The sequence below is a fragment of the Sphaerodactylus townsendi genome, linkage group LG06 (genome assembly GCF_021028975.2).
Source record: "Sphaerodactylus townsendi isolate TG3544 linkage group LG06, MPM_Stown_v2.3, whole genome shotgun sequence".
In the NCBI taxonomy this organism is placed as follows: Eukaryota; Metazoa; Chordata; class Lepidosauria; order Squamata; family Sphaerodactylidae; genus Sphaerodactylus; species Sphaerodactylus townsendi.
The window spans coordinates 31,573,728-31,591,926 of record NC_059430.1 but is presented as its reverse complement, the minus strand read 5'-3'; the positions used below and the strand labels follow the sequence as shown (position 1 = coordinate 31,591,926).

The 18,199-nt window shown below is 42.3% G+C and overlaps 1 protein-coding gene across 1 annotated transcript in view; it reads right to left on the bottom strand.

Moving 5' to 3' along the window:
- MYBPC1 (myosin binding protein C1) overlaps nt 1–18,199 on the bottom strand; it is a 98,645-nt gene that overhangs the window by 6,994 nt on the left and 73,452 nt on the right. Inside the window, 7 exon segments of the mRNA XM_048501523.1 lie at nt 634–820; nt 1,314–1,450; nt 3,510–3,669; nt 7,351–7,490; nt 8,850–9,045; nt 11,042–11,130; nt 11,775–11,942. Coding sequence (XP_048357480.1) covers nt 634–820; nt 1,314–1,450; nt 3,510–3,669; nt 7,351–7,490; nt 8,850–9,045; nt 11,042–11,130; nt 11,775–11,942 — 1,077 coding nt within the window.

Sequence of the window (18,199 nt, the reverse complement as noted above, 5' to 3'; positions counted from 1 at the left end):
TTTCAGAACCTCTATGCATATATTTTTATAATACTTTTTTTTCCTAGTTTTGAAGAATAAAAAGACAATCCTTTTGGGGTACCTAGAGCTTTCTTCCCTATTGTAAAAGGACAGCGAGGCACCCAGTAGCTGGTTATACAATGTAGAAAGGCAGGTGTAATACACATCTAGAACCTATATGTCTGTGTCTGAACATGCATGCTGCACTAAAACCAACATATTCCTATGTGTAAAGTCAACAAGACTATCAAAAGTATCTATTGAAGCAGTGAGGATCAAGTGACGTTTCTGTTCTATCAGACATCATGCAACTGACAACATCCCTTTATTGATTTTTCTTATTCATATATTACATTGAACTCTTGACAGCGTCATTGAGAAATACTTTTGATGTTAAAAAGAACATGTCCCTCAACTCCCAAAAGTGCCTAAATATTTCACCAGTACTTTGGTAACATTTAAATGTTATTAGTAAATCACCCACAGTCATTTCTTGTGCTACTCCTCCTCCCATATACCAATATGTAGCTCAAAGATCACAGACATCAAAGTCACAGCTCCTCATACATTTTTTTCTAGCCATGAATATGTGACTCAAGCAGTATAAAAACTATCTACATGAGACAGTCTTACCTTTCACTTCCAATTTGCATTCGACTTCTGCCTCACCAAGTGAGTTCACAGCCTTGCAAGTGTATGTGCCTCCATCATAGGGGCTGGGTTTGCGGATCTCCAAGGTGCACACCCCCTGGTTACTAAACATTCGGTACCGTGGGTCATTCATGATAATTATTCTATTCTTCATCCACGTTATCTTGGGCTGCATGAAAAACACACACAATGGATAGGAGAGGAACCGCTAAATTCCCTTTTGTGGTCTTCAATTAAATTAGATATGGGAAGCTATTTGGAGAGTTCATTTCCATGCAGTGGCGGAGCTACAAGGGGAAGGGGGGTGCGCTGTGCACCGGGCGCATGCCTGGGGGCACAGAAAATTGCCACAGGCCCCTCCCCCGCGGCGCCCCCCACCCCTTCCCACATTTAGCTTAGTTCCTTTCCTTTTTCTTGAACTTTTTCAGGCTGCAAAAGGCCTGTTCCCAGTAAAAACTGCCTGAGGAACTACAGTTCCCAGGAGACCTTTGGGCTCACAAGGTCTCCTGGGAAGTATAGTTCCCATCAGGAATGTCCTAGTTGTGCCGTAGCAAGTGGTCGTTTGTCTAATAAGTCTGCCCTTACTATTGTTTGTCTTAAATTTCTTGTGCTGCATAAGTTTTCCCTGCCATTTGACAATATTCTGGGAAGAGTCACCTTACCTTGGGGTTTCCTCGGACACTGCAGTTCAACGTTGCATTGTAACCAGATACAGCATATGTGTTAATTAAAGGTTGAGTAAACATTGGTGGCTCAGTGAAATTGAAGTCTTCATAAACTGGATTTTTGTAGACTTTACCTGTAAAACAAACCCAGAAGTTAAGGACTTGTCACCTGGAGGGCAGGAAAGACACACACATGAACTGCTTTAAAGCTGCAGCCTTACTAGCTGAGCCATGAACGTTGCTCCCTTTGGGCAGCACCAGTGGCATGTCAGCAAAATTCCCCTTGAAATGCCTACTATACATTCTACATTTTGCCTTCTGAAGCTTCATCATTTGGAGCAACTGTATACCAAAGCCAGACCATTGGTCTAGCCAGTTCAGTGTAGTCTGTTCTGAGTGGCAGCAGCATTCTGGGATGCCCAGCAGAGAAAGGGTTTTCCCAATATCTCAGGCTGAGATTTGAAATTGCCAGTAACTGAGGCTGAGATTTTGGCATGCAAAACATATGCTGTACTCCTGAGCAATTTATCCTTATTACATAAACTATCTGTCATGTGAAGGCATCAGGCACTCTTGGTTGGAGTTGTCAGATTATCCCAATTTTCTGCATTTCCTACCCTTTAGTAATTATCCCCTGCTCTAATCAAGCTGGTTATGTGTTGCATTGTACCTAGAATCATAGAGTTGGAAGAGACCTTTGCATCCCTTCTTTGCAACACTCCTCCCACCTTCTGATGGGGTTATAATGATTCAGAGATCTTCATTCCTACTTGTACCTGACTCTTGAAAGCTTATACTCTGGAAATCTTGTTGGACTTTATGGTTTTTAAGGTGACACCTCCAGCCAGAGGAAGTCTGCAACCCAGTTGCTCTTTATCTCAAAGAATACAATATGTGTCTGCATCTTTATTCCAGACACTTCCATAGGATACAGTGGTTCTTAGTCATCGTGAGTTGTGACTCCAAAATGTGTTCAATATTTTGACAGTATCATTTAGCAGAATTCATGGTTAACTTGTGCTAAGTTCAAATGGGCTTTATACATGCCCCTTGAGAAAGATATTTGGCTATGTGGAATAATGGTCTTCACCATCTCACCTGTGAATAGTTTATGTTCTTCCACACACAGCAACCTAGTTAAGGATCCTCCCTCCACTCATCTTAGTATAGCTTCCCTTGGGTCATTTGTTCATTACATACTGTGTAATGTTATTTGAATGTGCTGAGGATGGCAGGAATGACACGAAAAAGGTCCCACCTCTAACCTATTATATCGTTGCAAGTACAGTTGGATAAACTGGACAGAATGGCCAGAGAAACCATGCTACCTGGTCTCTCATAGGTCAGCTGAGTTTGGAAAGGAATGCACGATATCACCACTGTTTAAAGCACTGTATTTATCCTGTAACCTCCTGATTGGCTAACATTTGCATTTCCCAAATTCCATAGACTGTTGGTACAACTAATGAACTCATGAACAAACCATGCCTTATACTGAGTTAGATCACTGGACTATCAAAGTCAGTAGTATCTAGCACTAGTATCTGGCAGGTGTTCTCAAGTAAAGTTGTTCCACATCTACTACCACTGGATTTTTTTTGCTGGAGCTACTGAATCTTGGGCTCTCACTGTTCAGCAAGGACCTTTCCCATTTAGAATTCTATTTTTCTGCCTGCATTTTTTTTTGAAAAATAGACTGGGAATCTGTTGGCTCTATATAAAGTGACAGCCAGACATGCAAATCTTTTGACAAAGGCAGTGATAATTATATTGTCTGGAATTATTTTGGCGCTCAGAATGACTACGTGGGTTAAAAACTGCACTGGTGCATACAGTGCTAGTTAAGTCTTCTTAAGGTTCTCAAAATAGGATACTAAGTAGTTTATGGGCTTTGAGGACTAGATGGGTTTTGCATAATGTGATGTTACAGGCAATGTTCTACAATCACGTTTCAAAAAGACAGGCCCAGTGGAATCTGTGTTGACAGACAAAATAGATAAGATGTTTACAGGTACTGCATGGGATGTGTGGGAAGAGTTAATTTCATTCTCCCTCTTTTCCACAGCCCCAATCTGGATAAGGATCCCACATGATTACTTTTGCCCTTTCAAAAACACTGGGATAAACCATTTGCAGATCTCCCAGAATCCATTTTGGCCCTTAATGCCATATTTTTACATCAAATTAGCTAACCATCCTTTGCAATCACAGCACTCTCCGTTGTCATTGTTGCGTCCTGGCTGAGACCGCACATGTTTTCAGAGAAGATCCGGAAGTAATACTCGTTGCCGATGACGAGTTCTGTAATGGTAGCACTAGTTCGGTGGTAGTGTTCGATTACAGTGAACCACTCCTGCAAGACAAAAGTCTGGGTCAAGTTTCCAACAGTGCAATCAGCTAACAGGCAACTAACTTTTTAGAAATACTTCCCATGGAAAGGCAACCAAGAAAATCAGTGTTATGGAGATAAGGAAGAACATGCCCAGAATTCAACAATATGAAACAGCAATAAAGAAGATTCCCCACAAAGTAAATCCATTCAATATATATGGAGTGGTTCCATTCTGACTATTCTCTAAACCAGCCATTCTCAACCAGGGTTCCCTGGTACCCTGGGGTGCCGTGAACATGTCCCAGGGGTACCGTGGCAACACTGCCGCCCCCCCTCATTTTTGTGGTGTCTCCCACCGGCGCCAGCAAGGACATGGAGCTGGCCCATGGGGCAGGGCCTGCCACAAGGTCAGCAGCCCCCCCCCCCCCGTGCTACCCTTCACCCTGGGAGGGGAAGCAGGGGCAATGGGAGGGCAAGCAGGGGCAACGGGAGGGGAAGGTGGAGGGTGGCGGCAGGGGTACCGTGAGATATGAAGAGTGAGGTCAAGGGTACCCTGACCTCGAAAAGGTTGGGAAACACTGCTCTAAACCATGCTTTGAAGGATAAGTGGTCTGCACAGACTTACCCTCCTCTCCACTTTCTTATGTGCAGCTTCCCTTTCACTTCCCTAATTAATAGCTTGCCCTAACATCCTAACTAGCAAGCTGTGGTTTACACTTGCCCTTCAATCTGAATTTTTTTTAAAATCATGATTTTAAGCAGTCCTCATTCTGGCTTGGAAGGAAACGGCTTCCCAAAGTTTGCTAATAAGACATGTTCACAAACTATGGTTACTGCTAAATAGGAAAGTGGAAGGGAAGCAGTTGCTGTTGAGTTGCTGTTAATAACAGCCATGTTGTTGAGCTGCCTCGAGCCCTCCGGGGAAGAGGCGGCCTATAAATCTAAAATATAAATAAATAAATAAATAAATAAAGCAGTGTGAGAGAGGGGAGAAGGAAGAGGGAGAATATACAGCAAGCTAGCAGTTCTTTTCTGGATAGTGCCAGCTTTTCTTTAACGGCCAGGGGTCAAACTATGCTATCTGAGTTGACTAATTCTTGCATTTTTTCTCTTTTAACATGAAAAAGAAGCCATTGTATATTTATATAATATGGACCCACACACAGTCATGTTATGTATGTATGTGCTGTCAAGTCACAGCTGACATATGGTGACCCCTGTACGGTTTTGAAGGCCAGAGATGTTAGGAGGTGATTTGCCATTGCATCTCTGCATAAACTGAGAGATCTGAGAGAACTGTGATGGGTCCAAGGACACACAGGAAGCTTCATGTGGAAAAGTGGGGAATTGAAACCAGATTAGAGTCTGCAGCTCTTAACCACTGTACCATGCTGGCTCTCTGTCAGTCATGATAGGGTTTTGTTTACAGGAAGGGGTCATGGCTCGATGCAGACGGTCCCAGAGTTAATCACTCTAACATGACCCTGAGACATATATGACATATAATCTGCATATTTAGTGAGCAGGGGAAAGATTTTTAGGCAGGGTCCAGCCACGGACCCTCTGATTGTGTAAAAATGATAGGAAAGTGATGGTGAGTATACAAATCAAGAACTTGCGGGGGTATTTGGCATTTTGTGGCTTGGGGAAAAAAACTATCCCAAAGGCACAAATATGTATGTGTGAATATGTAGAAAGAGAAAACGGTGTAAAAACTGATCACTTCTAAAAAATATTAACCAGTGTCCCATCCTCTCTCATTGCCTCTTACTTATAAAATTGTATAGACACATTCACAATACTGTTGTTGCAGCATGTAAAATGTTGTGTTTGAATGAGTCCCGCCTGGGTTGCTCTTCAGCAGAGCATACAGAAAGCCACATGTGAAGTGATTATTTGGCAAAACCTGAATAGAAAGTGCTAGTAACTTGGCACAGTCTCTCTAGAGAATTATCTCTAGGATAATTCTAGGAAAAGCAAAATGATGACATGCATGTTTTGAAGAGTTGGAAGCAGGGTTAGAGGCCTCGATATTCAAAGGTCACATTCTTATTTGATGGTGAAAATAAGAATAGCAGAGACTGGGGTAAAATCTCCTTACAAAAATTGTCTTGAAAAGGCTGTTGCAGAAATTGGGTTCATACTTCCGGAAAAGGGCAAAAATGTCATCATGGGGCATATTCAGAAACTCGCTTAAGCAATGCAGCTCTTTTAAATACCTTCAAGTTACATTTAAGGAGACCTTGAGCTGGAATGTACATTTGGCAATGGTTAGGTCTTCCGCATTAAGGATAATGGAGTGTATTCTCCATTTTTTCTATATAAAGGGAGGCTTCCTTATAGACCCTGTCTTAAAATTATACAAAGTAAGGTCATTTCTCTCTACCTATATGAAGTGGAAATGTGGGGATGGAAAGAGGATATCTTAACTAACCTACAAATTATTCAAAACTAATTTTTGATGAGAGCAGAATTTGGCCTCCCCTCTCTTAAGCTGCTTGCACATCTAGGTGTTTTAAAATTATGAAGGAAAAAACCCAGAACAGCTAAACTAAAATAGTTTAGCAGTCAATCATTTAATATTATGCCGTCAAAAGATCCAACACACCTTGATTTTCTCCATAATATACTATCCCAGTACTCAATCCCAGATGACCTTCTAGGGTTATCAGCAGACAATTCCCAACTTAGAGACTGGATGTATAGAACTGACACCTACTAGTTCTGAAATCGGCGACTGCTCCATGGTTTAAATTATTCAAAAATGATCATCTTAGAACGTCCTACTTAGCCAATATCTCAAATTGAAATCTTAGATGTGAACGGCTGTATTGGCAGGACGTTATTGTCAAATGCCAAAAGATTGATGTTTTTGTATCTGTGGATCAATGGAAGACCTACCCTTAGATATATTTGACTGTCCACTGCCTAAATCAGTACATAATTCTGAACTGCATCCTCCGGTCCATTCTATAGAGGCTGCCAATCACATCAGGGGCCCCATTTGCTGATCTTAAGTCACAGGGAAACTCATATGAGAGAAAATCCTCCTTCACACTGGTAATAAAAATGTGAGAGCCCACATGGAGCCCTCAACCTAGGGCAGGGGTCTGCAACCTGTGGCTCTCCAGGTGTTCATGGACTACAAATCCCATCAGCCCCTGCCACCATGGCCAATTGGCCATGAACATCTGGAGAGCCGCAGGTTGCAGACTACTGACCTAGGGAAGCAGAAGGACCAGTTCATGCACTACATCAATCACTGAGTGCACATCAGTGTTGCCAACCTCCAGGTGGGGGCTGGAGATCTGGAACTATCACTGATCTTCAGACTACAGACTTCAGACGTATTAATATATTATTTATTAATTGACTTAAAACATTTATTCCCCCTTTCCTGGATGAAATGGCTGCTTTGGAAGATGGACTGTATGGTACTATATCCTACCAAGATCCCTCCCTTCCCAGGTTCTACTTTCAAATCTCCAGGTATTTCTGATCCCAAAGTTGGCAACCCTCATGCGTATGCATGAGTAGGGAAGCCTTCGTTTATCTTAAACAGTATTCTCATGGTCCCTTAAAGACTAACAAAAGCTGCAGGGTTTGTCTCTAAATTGGATGTACTACAAAATCAATGTCAATGAATATGTTGTGATTTAAGAACAATGCTATAGAAATGTTATAAAGCTTATAAACATTTACCATACTCTTCTTGTCAGCTTTTTGAATTGTATAACCAGTAATGTTTGCATTGCCGTCATCCTTTGGTGGCTTCCATTCCAACGCAGCATTTTCTCCCCAGACATCTACAATTGATACAACTTGGGGTGGTCCTGGACGATCTGCAACAATAAAATGTCGCTATTGGTATTGCAAATTCTACTGCCGAATGCCATCTTTCTTAATTTTCATAAGCTTGGGTCCCACTGACTGCTTCTGCAGACGGAGTGATGTTCACTGTTCTCAATTCCCTCCCCCTCTGCATGCCCAAATACCACCCCAATTTTTTTTCTGGGGGAGTCTCGTGTCCCATTCTATCTGCAGAAATGATCAACTGGTTCCAAAGCACATATCAGTATTGTTCAGAGAATTTAACTGTCTACTTTGGCCCCTCAAATGAATCTTTCTATATAAAAAGTGTAGCACTGCATCAAGATTTTGGCTTTACGATAAAATACAGGTATTTAGGATGATGCTTGAATAGTCATCAGTCCAACCCTTATATGATACCTTTACACAGTGTCATGACATTTCCTCTGGTGCAGGGGCAGACTGGCCATTATAGTCACCAAGATTTCATCCAGTGAGCTGATGGCGTCATGCCAGCCCGGTGGCAAAAACAGTGGGAGGTCAACTCAGTCAGGGCTCAAGCAACCGAGGGGAGACTGTGTACAGCCACTTAGGGCCTGTGAGGCCTGGGGGAGGAGGTCCATGGCCCAATCAGAGAAGGCAGTGCACAGCTTGCCAGATGCAGCACCCAGTCATCCTAAAGCCCCCATGGCCCGAGGGAGGCACACCCAGCCCACTTGAGTCTTGTAAGGGGCTAAAAAAGAGGTGGGTTGTTGGGCAGGCAGGGAATCCTTCCCCCTCTGCTTGTAGGGAAGCAAAGCTAGGGTGGGCCAAGAGGTGGGTCCATTTTCTAGGGCCACTTCCCCATTCCAGTCTACCCCTGATCTTGTGTTGGTTACTATTTCAAGCACAGTAGATTTCATCCATATTGCTGATCTTCTGAAAAGCTCTGGGGAGGTCATTACCACATTTTACACGCTACTCCCTTATTTAGTGTTGCAAATTTTTCAGGAATTGTGGAAATGATATCTCACTGAATCCAACAGGCCTATAGCAGGCCTGCCAATTATCTTCCTGGGGTGGGAAATCTCACACTACCAGCTCCCAACGCCTGTTGCTGCTGTGGCAGCTGGCAGGAGAAAAATAAAGCAAAAAAAATGCCATAGGCACAAAAGTGTTACATAACTTCTGCAAAAAACCTGGAAGTGACATTACACACTCCTAGGAATTGCAAGAATTGCTTTTATACCTAGAACAGTATGATGTCAGTTTGGGGTTATGCTCAGATATGATGTAATGCCATCATGCCACTGGGACCATCACATATCCCCACCACCCTCCTGCTGGTAGAACTGCCAGAACATCAAAAGAAATACATATTCTCATCCATCATACTTTTTAAAAAGACATACCAACAATCTGGATATCTATTGTGGCTTTGTCCACCAAGTTTTCTACTTTGACTTTCATGTCATATTTCCCTGAGTGAATCCTCTCTGCCTTTCGGATGAAGATGATAGTGTCATTTTCACTGTTACGGATGTTAATTTGGTTCTTGTCTACATGAGCACCATTCTTCTTCCATGATATCTTAGGTCTTGGTCTTCCCTGTAAAAAAACATCATACAGATAATTAGAGTAGTATATTATTTTACGGATGATCTTTAAATATAATACAAAAGAGCAAAAAAGATAAACTGAAGTTGGTCAACTACTTTTGGTGCTCTTCCTAGTCCATGTTCTGTTTATAGCACAGAACAAAACATGGTTAACATGCTTGAGGCAGAGTTGCTAACCTTTAAGACCTGGAGTTCTCCTAGAATGACAATTGATCTCCAGAGGAAAAGGCAGTTTTGGAGGTTGGAATCAATGGAATTGTAACCCTGTTGAGTTTTCTACCCAAACTCTGCCTTCTGCTGGCAAATCTCCAGGAATTTCCTAATCTCCAGGAATTTCCTAAATGGCAGTTGGCAACTTTAGCCTGCATTGAGGGAAGTAGCCTGAGATATTTTTTCATCATTCAGAAGTCAACTCTCATTAAAGGCAAAGCTGGCAAGTCCTGCTTTAAAACCACCTCCTGTGATTTACTCTGCAGTGTAAAAAACACTAAGTGCATTTTTGCAACTGTCTTGCAATAATTGGAAGGAGAACACAGACTGGACAAAAATGGGTGCCCTCTTTGTGTGATTTTGTTGTAGTCCTGGATACTTCTGGGATGGTTGGACATTAATGTGTGTAATGAAAACTTCAGAGGCAAGTCACTGTCATGTAGACACAATTAAAGTCTGACATAAGGACATAAGAACATAAGAACTAGCCTGCTGGACCAGACCAGAGTCCATCTAGTCCAGCATTCTGCTACTCGCAGTGGCCCACCAGGTGCCTTTGGGAGCTCACATGCAGGAGGTGAAAGCAATGGCCTTCTGCTGCTGCTGCTGCTCCTGAGCACCTGGTCTGCTAAGGCATTTGCAATCTGAGATTAAGGAGGATCAAGATTGGTAGCCATAGATTGACTTCTCCTCCATAAATCTGTCCAAGCCCTTTTTAAAGCTATCCAGGTTAGTGGCCATCACCACCTCCTGCGGCAGCATATTCCAAACACCAATCACACGTTGCGTGAAGAAGTGTTTCCTTTTATTAGTCCTAATTCTTCCCTCCAGCATTTTCAATGAATGCCCCCTGGTTCTAGTATTGTGAGAAAGAGAGAGAAATTTCTCTCTGTCAACATTTTCTACCCCATGCATAATTTTGTAGACTTCAATCATATCCCCCCCTCAGGAGTCTCCTCTCCAAACTAAAGAGTCCCAAACGCTGCAGCCCAAACATAAAGTGTTTCCTGCCTGCTTGTGTTTGCTCAGCAGGCAGGAATTGTCTTCAGTTTGGGTTGTGGGGGAAAGATCACTAGTTTAGGAATTTTTGAAAAACCCAGGTTGAGAGGAATAAAATGGGCTGTAGTCATTTTGGGGAAGAGAGCTGTGCTAAGCATTTCTGCAAAGTACTTTTTATAACATCCTAAATATGTTATATTTATGCTGTGCGGAATCCACCCCAAATGTTGCTGCTCAGCACCGATATTCACAGCTACTGCCAGAGCTTGATACCTTCAAAACTCAAGATTCAAATTCCTCATGGCCTGTTTCTTTATCACTAGAGCTGAGCACAACAGCCACACATCAGAACACTCTTGTTGAATCCTCTGTGAAAATTCAGTGTCTGCAGAAATTGTCATAAGTATTAAAAAAGCTACATGTATTTTAACTTATTAACCCCTACACTAACTTAAGTAAGTATTATTATCTTCATGCTACAGAAATCCTCATCAGCTCCTTTTAGAAGGGTTTCTTTGGCTCATTTCCAAAATCATAATTCTCTGCATATCCTGAGAATGTATAGTCTCTTCCTTCCTTGTTTTTTGGAGGCCCAACTGTGGGCTTTTGGTTATCTTACTCTGGTTTAGCTAATTTCCTATTAAATTTAGCAATACGATGCTGTTTTGAGAACATCTTTATGGTATCTTTGTATCTCATGGAATTTTATTTTGCCATCTGCTCTGTGCTAAAGGAAGAGTTTTAAGAATGATAAGAAGTGGACCTTTGTTTCTTACCTGGAAGGGAATTACAAGATTCACAGCTTCTCCAACTCGCCGAATGTAGGTTTGCTTTAAATGTCTTGGCAGGCGAATCTTTGGAGGCTCTTAATCAAAAAAGACATCTGTTTTTAATATTTTAGAGTATATAATATTTATTTAATTAGCATTACCTAGTAATAACTTCAAAACAAGATATATTTTAATGTGTATTAATAGAGTATTGTCTACTCTGCCTGGCAGCACTTCAACACCTCCATCAAATGTCACTCCCAGTCCTACTACTTGAGATACAAGATTGATCTCAGTGAATTCAGGATCTTCAGTGTACGAGGGATCTCTGGTACCACAGAGCTATGGCCCCTTCTCAGATGAATTAGTTAAATCCCATGGAAGATTTCCTTATGTACAATAGTTCTTGTGCAAGTGAAAGTGCTCAGATTACTCTATGGTTGCTGGCTTCAATCCAGATGCTACTGATCATCTGGCAAAAAAATGCCATCCAATCAGTGAAGGGCTTGCTACAAGAGTGTGGGTACTCTATGAGCTTCTGCCCATAGTCATGCCGGTATGCAAGGAGGAGGTCAAAGGAAGAATGGGTATGTGAACCTGTGTGTATATACATCACCACATACTAGATGTGAAATTATTATTTTGTTCTTTTGGGGGGGGGGGTACTCAGTCTCTAAAAAGTTAACATTATTGCCCTAAAATGTATCCACATGAATCACAGGTAAACAATCAATCTCACCGATAACTTCCTTGACTAAAATGGGTTGTGGATGCACCCTCGGATCGCTGGAACCTGCTGCATTCATTGCTTTTACTCGGACAAAGATTTTGGCTCCCGTTGGTAGACCAGTGATGGTGAATTTTGTTTTGTCAGTTAGATCTGGATTGGCCACGATCCATTCTTCACCTGGAGTAGGGAGGAAGCAAAAGGATTGGGTGGGGGAAGGGACGAAAGAACATTCAGAATTATATTTGTACACTTGATCGATGACACTACCAGATTTAAAAAAAACTTTTTCAGAGGGCAAGAACTGCCAAGATTACATTTATTGATTGACACCATTGTGGTCAGCCTATTAATCCCACCTGTGGCATAGACTTTAAGAAACAAAAGTATTTGATTTTAGAAAGACAAGAGGGATTCCAAGTTTTAAACCAATACATTAATGTCTATTGAAATATAAATATAAGTAATTGTAACCCTGCAGGGTAGGCCATCAATACTAAAGTATTGTGTCCTTAAAAGGAATGTTAACATGCAAACAACACGCTGCTTATCGCCCACAGTGACGGAATTCCTCGTGTAACCTTATATCTGGCACCCAATTTAGATGCTAAATACTGCTTTAAAATATAAAACAGGTTTTAGCTCTCATGGTTGTGGAACTAATTTTGGCTTTGGAAACGTTCTGGCGGTTTTCCACATCTGCACTCCGACTGCCTTAGTGTTCATGCACTCTGATGCTTACTCAGTTCATGAAGTGAAAGCGGTGGCAATACCGCTAATGGCAAAACTTGAGTGTCAGACTCGTGAGCAGATATTCACATCTTGAGATGTGACTTGCCCATAGATTTCCAAGATTCTAGCACATGTCTTGGAAGATTGGAGATGCATTAGATGATAAGAAACCACCATCAGTGGCTAATGGCAAATCACTAGCCGAAATTGCCAGCCTTTAACCTAATATGGCAACAAGGGCCCTCTTCACACATTCAGTGAACCTGAGGAGGAGGGAGGAGTGGAATTGCATCAACTGAATGCATGGATAGAGTTGATGCGCATGCACCTGAATGTGTGCAGACCTCAGTTTTCTGCTGGCTTTCTTCTTGCATGTACAGAGAATAAGCACACATTCCACAGAATGTGGTGGAGCTCAGGGGCAAATACTGCCACTGCAACCCACAGAGAGCCTGTTGTGTTGCACACCAGTTGCAGTGTCAGACCGCAGCCTTGGAGATCCAGGTTCCAATCCTCAACCTGCCATGGAAGCTTGCTGAGGGTTGTGGTAAGGATAAAACAGAGGAGTGGAGAATGGTGTAAACCTCTTTCGGTCCCCATTGGGGAGAAAAGTGAAGGTTAAATGCAGTTAAAAAATAAATAAAGCTCCGTTCTGTTCCCCTTGCATTCATTAAATGCATGATTTGTGTGTGGACAGGAGCACTAATATAACACTTAATATTGGGGTCTGCCCACTTAAACCCTATGTAAAAAATAGATACATTTATACATAAGACCAGATTCAAAACTCTGTGCTCCAGGGCACACGTGGAGCTCTCTGAAAGCACATATTTGTACATTTCAAAGTTCAGGGGTAAGACTGTGGGACCATGTTTTGAGGGGGAAATTATTGGTGGTAGTTTTAACTGGTCAAAAAGTTTTTAATATGTTACTTAAGAGCTTCTTTGAGAACTTTGGAGAAGACAAGCAGAAAATTACAAAACAAAAACAAAGTCAGAGACCATCCTGTGCTCACAAAGGGGGAATAAGTGAGTTTGGACATGGAGCTCTTTCCTTGAAATTGCACTGAATAGAGAAATTTTTGTTGTGTGACCACCAGATGCACACCCTGACTTCACTTGGGGAAGGAGTCTCTGAATTGGACTAGTGCCTTCACAAGAATAATACCAATGGTATCTACTTTTGTTTAAATACTGAAGAGTCAGAACTTTTGGGCGGAAGGAAGTCAGCCATTACTTATGCAACACCCCCCCTTCTTTGTTTGTTTTTTGCCATCAAATCCCAGCCAACATTTGTTATTCCCATAGAGTTTTCTAGTCAAGAGACATTCAGAAATTATTTGTCTTTGTGTACCCCTGTGTAGTGTCCCTGCAATTCCTTGATGGTCTCCCATCCAAATACTAACCAGGGCTGACCCTACTTAGCTTACAAGATCTCAAGATCAGACTAGCCTGTGCTATCCAAGTAAGGACTTCCTTCTCACAGAAACAAAAAAAATTACAGAAATCATAACAAGTTTCTAATAGTAGCTTCAACAGCCAGCAGTAGTGTGTCGACAGAAAATGAAGCCTGGGGCAAGAACTGAGTTTTCTGCCTCCCCGTGGGCAGCCGCCCTCCCCCATCTTCTCATATTCCCCCCTTTTATCCTCCCAGTCCACTTTCTGTGTGCATGCCATCCCCTCCAGCCAATTAGTGTTCTGCCCTCTTCTTATTCTGTGGGCCTGGTCCTTCTCCATGCCACCCATTTTTGCCCAGCTCCACTCACGGCCTCCCTGTCAGGCATGGGAGCCATCCTCGGGCCTGCTGGCTCTCCCAGAGCTGCCAGGCTCTTGCAGCTCATGCCTGAGCTGCCCACCGAGGGACAGATCACTGCTGATCTGGCTGCTGCAGCCACAGACCTCCTGCCCTCCCCGGTCTCGCTCGCCTCAGGGTAGGTTGATGGGTAGGTTGGGTGGGGCAGCTGGGCGAGTCTGAGGGGGGGTTGCCCCCAGACTCGGACATGGGGGGGAAGGAGGAGGAGTGTGAGGGGTGATTTTCTGCCCCCATGTGACTAAATGGCCACCACCTGGGGAGATATGACTCCATATGTCCCCCTGGGCATTACGACCCTGGCAGCCAGCACAACACTTGGGAAGAGGGCTTTATGACATTCTGCTGATATCATGAGGAGGACTGGACTGCAGTCAATTGTCTATCCCTCTCCAATCAATGTTTAAGGGGAAGTACAAAGAACAGCAATGGTAATTATTGCAGTCAGGCCAGCAGGGGAAAGGACTAGAAATGAACAATTTGGGTTTAGAACAGGGACACCAGTAGAACCATTTCATCATTTGTCCTCCATCTCCAACACTTCATCTATTGAAGAATGCCATTTTTCTAGCACAAAGGCTTGCAGCCAGTTTCACAGCTCTGAAGCCATAAGGGCACTTCTGTTTTCAAAAGAGGGAGCACTGCTTCCCCCCAATTCCCCCTGCTACTGCCGACTTCTGATTTGCCCCATAAACTGTTCCTATGGGTCTGCTGACTCCCAATAGTAGTATTTCAGAGGGTCAGTAAGCCACAGTAGGAAAGGCCCATTTGCTAAGGTCTACTAAAACAGCAGATCTTTTCAGATTCAAGCCAAGCATTCTTGTTTCTTCCAAAGCAGATTTCTGCTACTCCATCTGTCAGAACAAGTTGACCGGGTTGTTTCATTGGCAATCACTGTTGTCATTGTTTAAGTTGTATACTGCTACAAATTTGAATTATAGGACTATTTGTGTGTCCAATGTGGCTGAAAAACAGCCAAACACATACATCCCAGTGATGCTAATTTACGGAGTTGTTGAACCAATCTTTTTAGGATAACTGCATTTTTGTGATGGCTGTTGTACTTTGTGGTTATTGATTTACATTTTCTAAATTTTACTGATTTGACTAATTTTATTCTCTTCTAGCACAATACACATGGAGAAATGGCCAACAGCTGACCTAGACACATGAAGTAAATAATAAAGACAGAACAATGCACAGTTGTTTCTGCTAAAAAAAGTTTTTTTTTAAAAAATAGATCTATTATTTTTGGAGTGAAAAGGTCTAGATCAAAAGACAGTGGATAGATCAAGGACCAGACAGTCAAAGAATAAAATGTCTTTTTGCAGCTTTCCTCTTTAAGCTTAGCTCCTCTTGTATCCTTTAGATGAAAGCAGCAGTAGCCAGTGTTTGAAAGCAATGTGTACACACCCTGAAACAAAATGCTGCAAGACTGCTGCAAAATGGCTAAAATTTTGGTAGAGCAGGTATGAAGATACTCAAGCTCTTGTGCAAATAGAAACTAAAGATAAAAACTCCATTAGCAGCTCATGCTATGTCAAGCAAATCACATCCCACTTGTGCAAGAACTTGTGCAACCAACTTAAGGGCAATATAATATAATGGGAGCAGAATACTAGATGTTCCACAAGATCTTCAGCAAGTGAAATCACACTAAATCCATTTATGTTTCCACTTGCACATTGTTGGATTCAAGTAAGTGTGCTCTAGTAGTTCTAGTATTGGTCTAGGCACACCTAATATCTGGGTTCTGGGTTTTAGCCATAAACCCTGTTCTCATCATGTATGGGAAAGTCATCATCCCCCAGGTTCTGTTCTCCATAGGTCAAAGAGACCTGCCTCCCAGGACTGTGGTGAATCATAGAGTTGGAAGGAGCCATACAGGTCATCAGGCGCGTAGTTGCAATGGGGACATCTGGAGCAGCTTGTCCCAGGCACCGCCATTGCAGTCACGTGGGGAGGTGGGGCTAGGGGCGTTTTGGGGATGGGGAGGGCGCGTGTGGGCAGTTCATGCCCTGGGTGCATTCCCCCTCCCTTCGTCACTGCAGGTCATCTAGTCCAATGCTCTGATCTATTCAGGAACAGCCCAAAGTATCCCTAGCAAGTTTTTGTCCAACTACTACTTAAAGACTGCCAAAGGTTGAAAAATGGTGCACATGTTGTTATCGCTATACATATGATGATTAAAATAAGTTAGATTTTTCTGAACCTTTACCCCAACATCCAAATATTCTCATATCTTTTCCATAATAAGATAAGTGCTGCCCAAAAGATCAATTGTATACTGTTGCAAAAAAGTCCATCAAAAAGTAGCTTTAAATATCTTCACTGCAAAATTTACCTTCCAGGTCATACGTTGGATCCAGCAATTCACCATCATACACTTCTGCCGATAAACCTTATGAGAGTCCATCATTATAATTAATTCAGTGGAACCCACTTTCACGCAAGCAAGAAATGAGTCAGTAGTTAGTACTCCCTATTAGTAAGTATACAGAGATATGTACTGCACCTTGAAGAAGAGCTTTGAGATGACCAAGGAAGGGATGAGATAGTGAAATTATTAAGCCTGTGTGTATGTGTGTGGCAGGCCTACTCTTATCAAACGGTTCTTTGTTTGGTTGTCCTCCTTTGTTTCCATGAGACTGGAGTTCCAACCACAGATCAAAGGGGGTGGAGGGAAGCACAATGAACAAAACAGAGGGGGATAAAAGGTCACATTGAACACTCACAGGTTGGTTTGGTTGTCTTGTCTTCAGTCTGCGCCAGGCCCCCGTCTGCCTCCTCACTATTAATTTCCTGTGTACAAGTGTCTCCCTCGCCCTCTGTGGTGGGCGCCTGGGGACCTAAATGATTCGGAAAGCACACATGGGGATTTACAGCCATAGGCAAAAAAGCCTTTTAAACGGCTATATCTGAGCGAGAAACTTAAAAGATGAGCAACTGGAGAAAGAAGAGATAGGTAGGAGAAATTCACTGAGAAAAAAAGAAGGGAAGATTAAAGTGCAGTAGTCCAGAATAAGAGAGAGGGCGGAAAAATAAAGGAAATAGAGAAGAGCAACAGCATGAAGGGATATGCTGATGTAAGATTGCAATCCACTAGTGCTGAGTACCAAAAGAAGTACTTGTTTGCTATTGAACAGCTTGCATTCATGGACTGCTATGGACTGCTGCCTTTGGTAGCTCAAAATAGACTATGCTATGTAACTGGTTCACCAGATTGCAGTCCATGATTAAACGTTTCTTAGGTGTGCCTTGCTTGATGGAAATAATGCAAAGCCTTCACTGAGTCTTATGGCCAGTAACATTACTGAACCTTAAAATGGGCAGGAAGTGGGCAATAGGTTAGCTACAGAACTATGGGGAAGTAGGATGTACATCCAATGCTACTTTTAACATATACTTCAAGCTGATAGACCTACATGGCTAGTTTTATTTCTGTCAAGTTTCTGATCCTGAATTTCACATATAAATTGGATCCATGTTGGAAAAATAAAGGGTTCAGAGTACAAATTTTATTTGAATTTACTGAGCAGGTTGAGAATGCCTACTGTTGTTGGTTTGTTAGTTTAAATTAAACAATATTTTTTTTTGGCATAACAATCCATACACATTTTTATCATATATCTTTGTTTATGGAGTGCGGGCAAACTGAGGTCACTGCTATAAGCAGTGTTTTATTTTTACTACAGATGTTTTTAATCTTGGTCACAAAGTGTCAGGGAGTTCAAAATAAAGAGGTGTGCATCTTGTGCACAGATCGTGGAGATCTAGATGACAGCACCTGCTGCCAGAGTAAGTTGGCAGAAGCCTGGCTGAACCGAATCAAACCAGTCTGAACCGGTGCTGTGGCCTTCACTGTGATTGGGCAGTGATTGTATAATAGTAGAGCA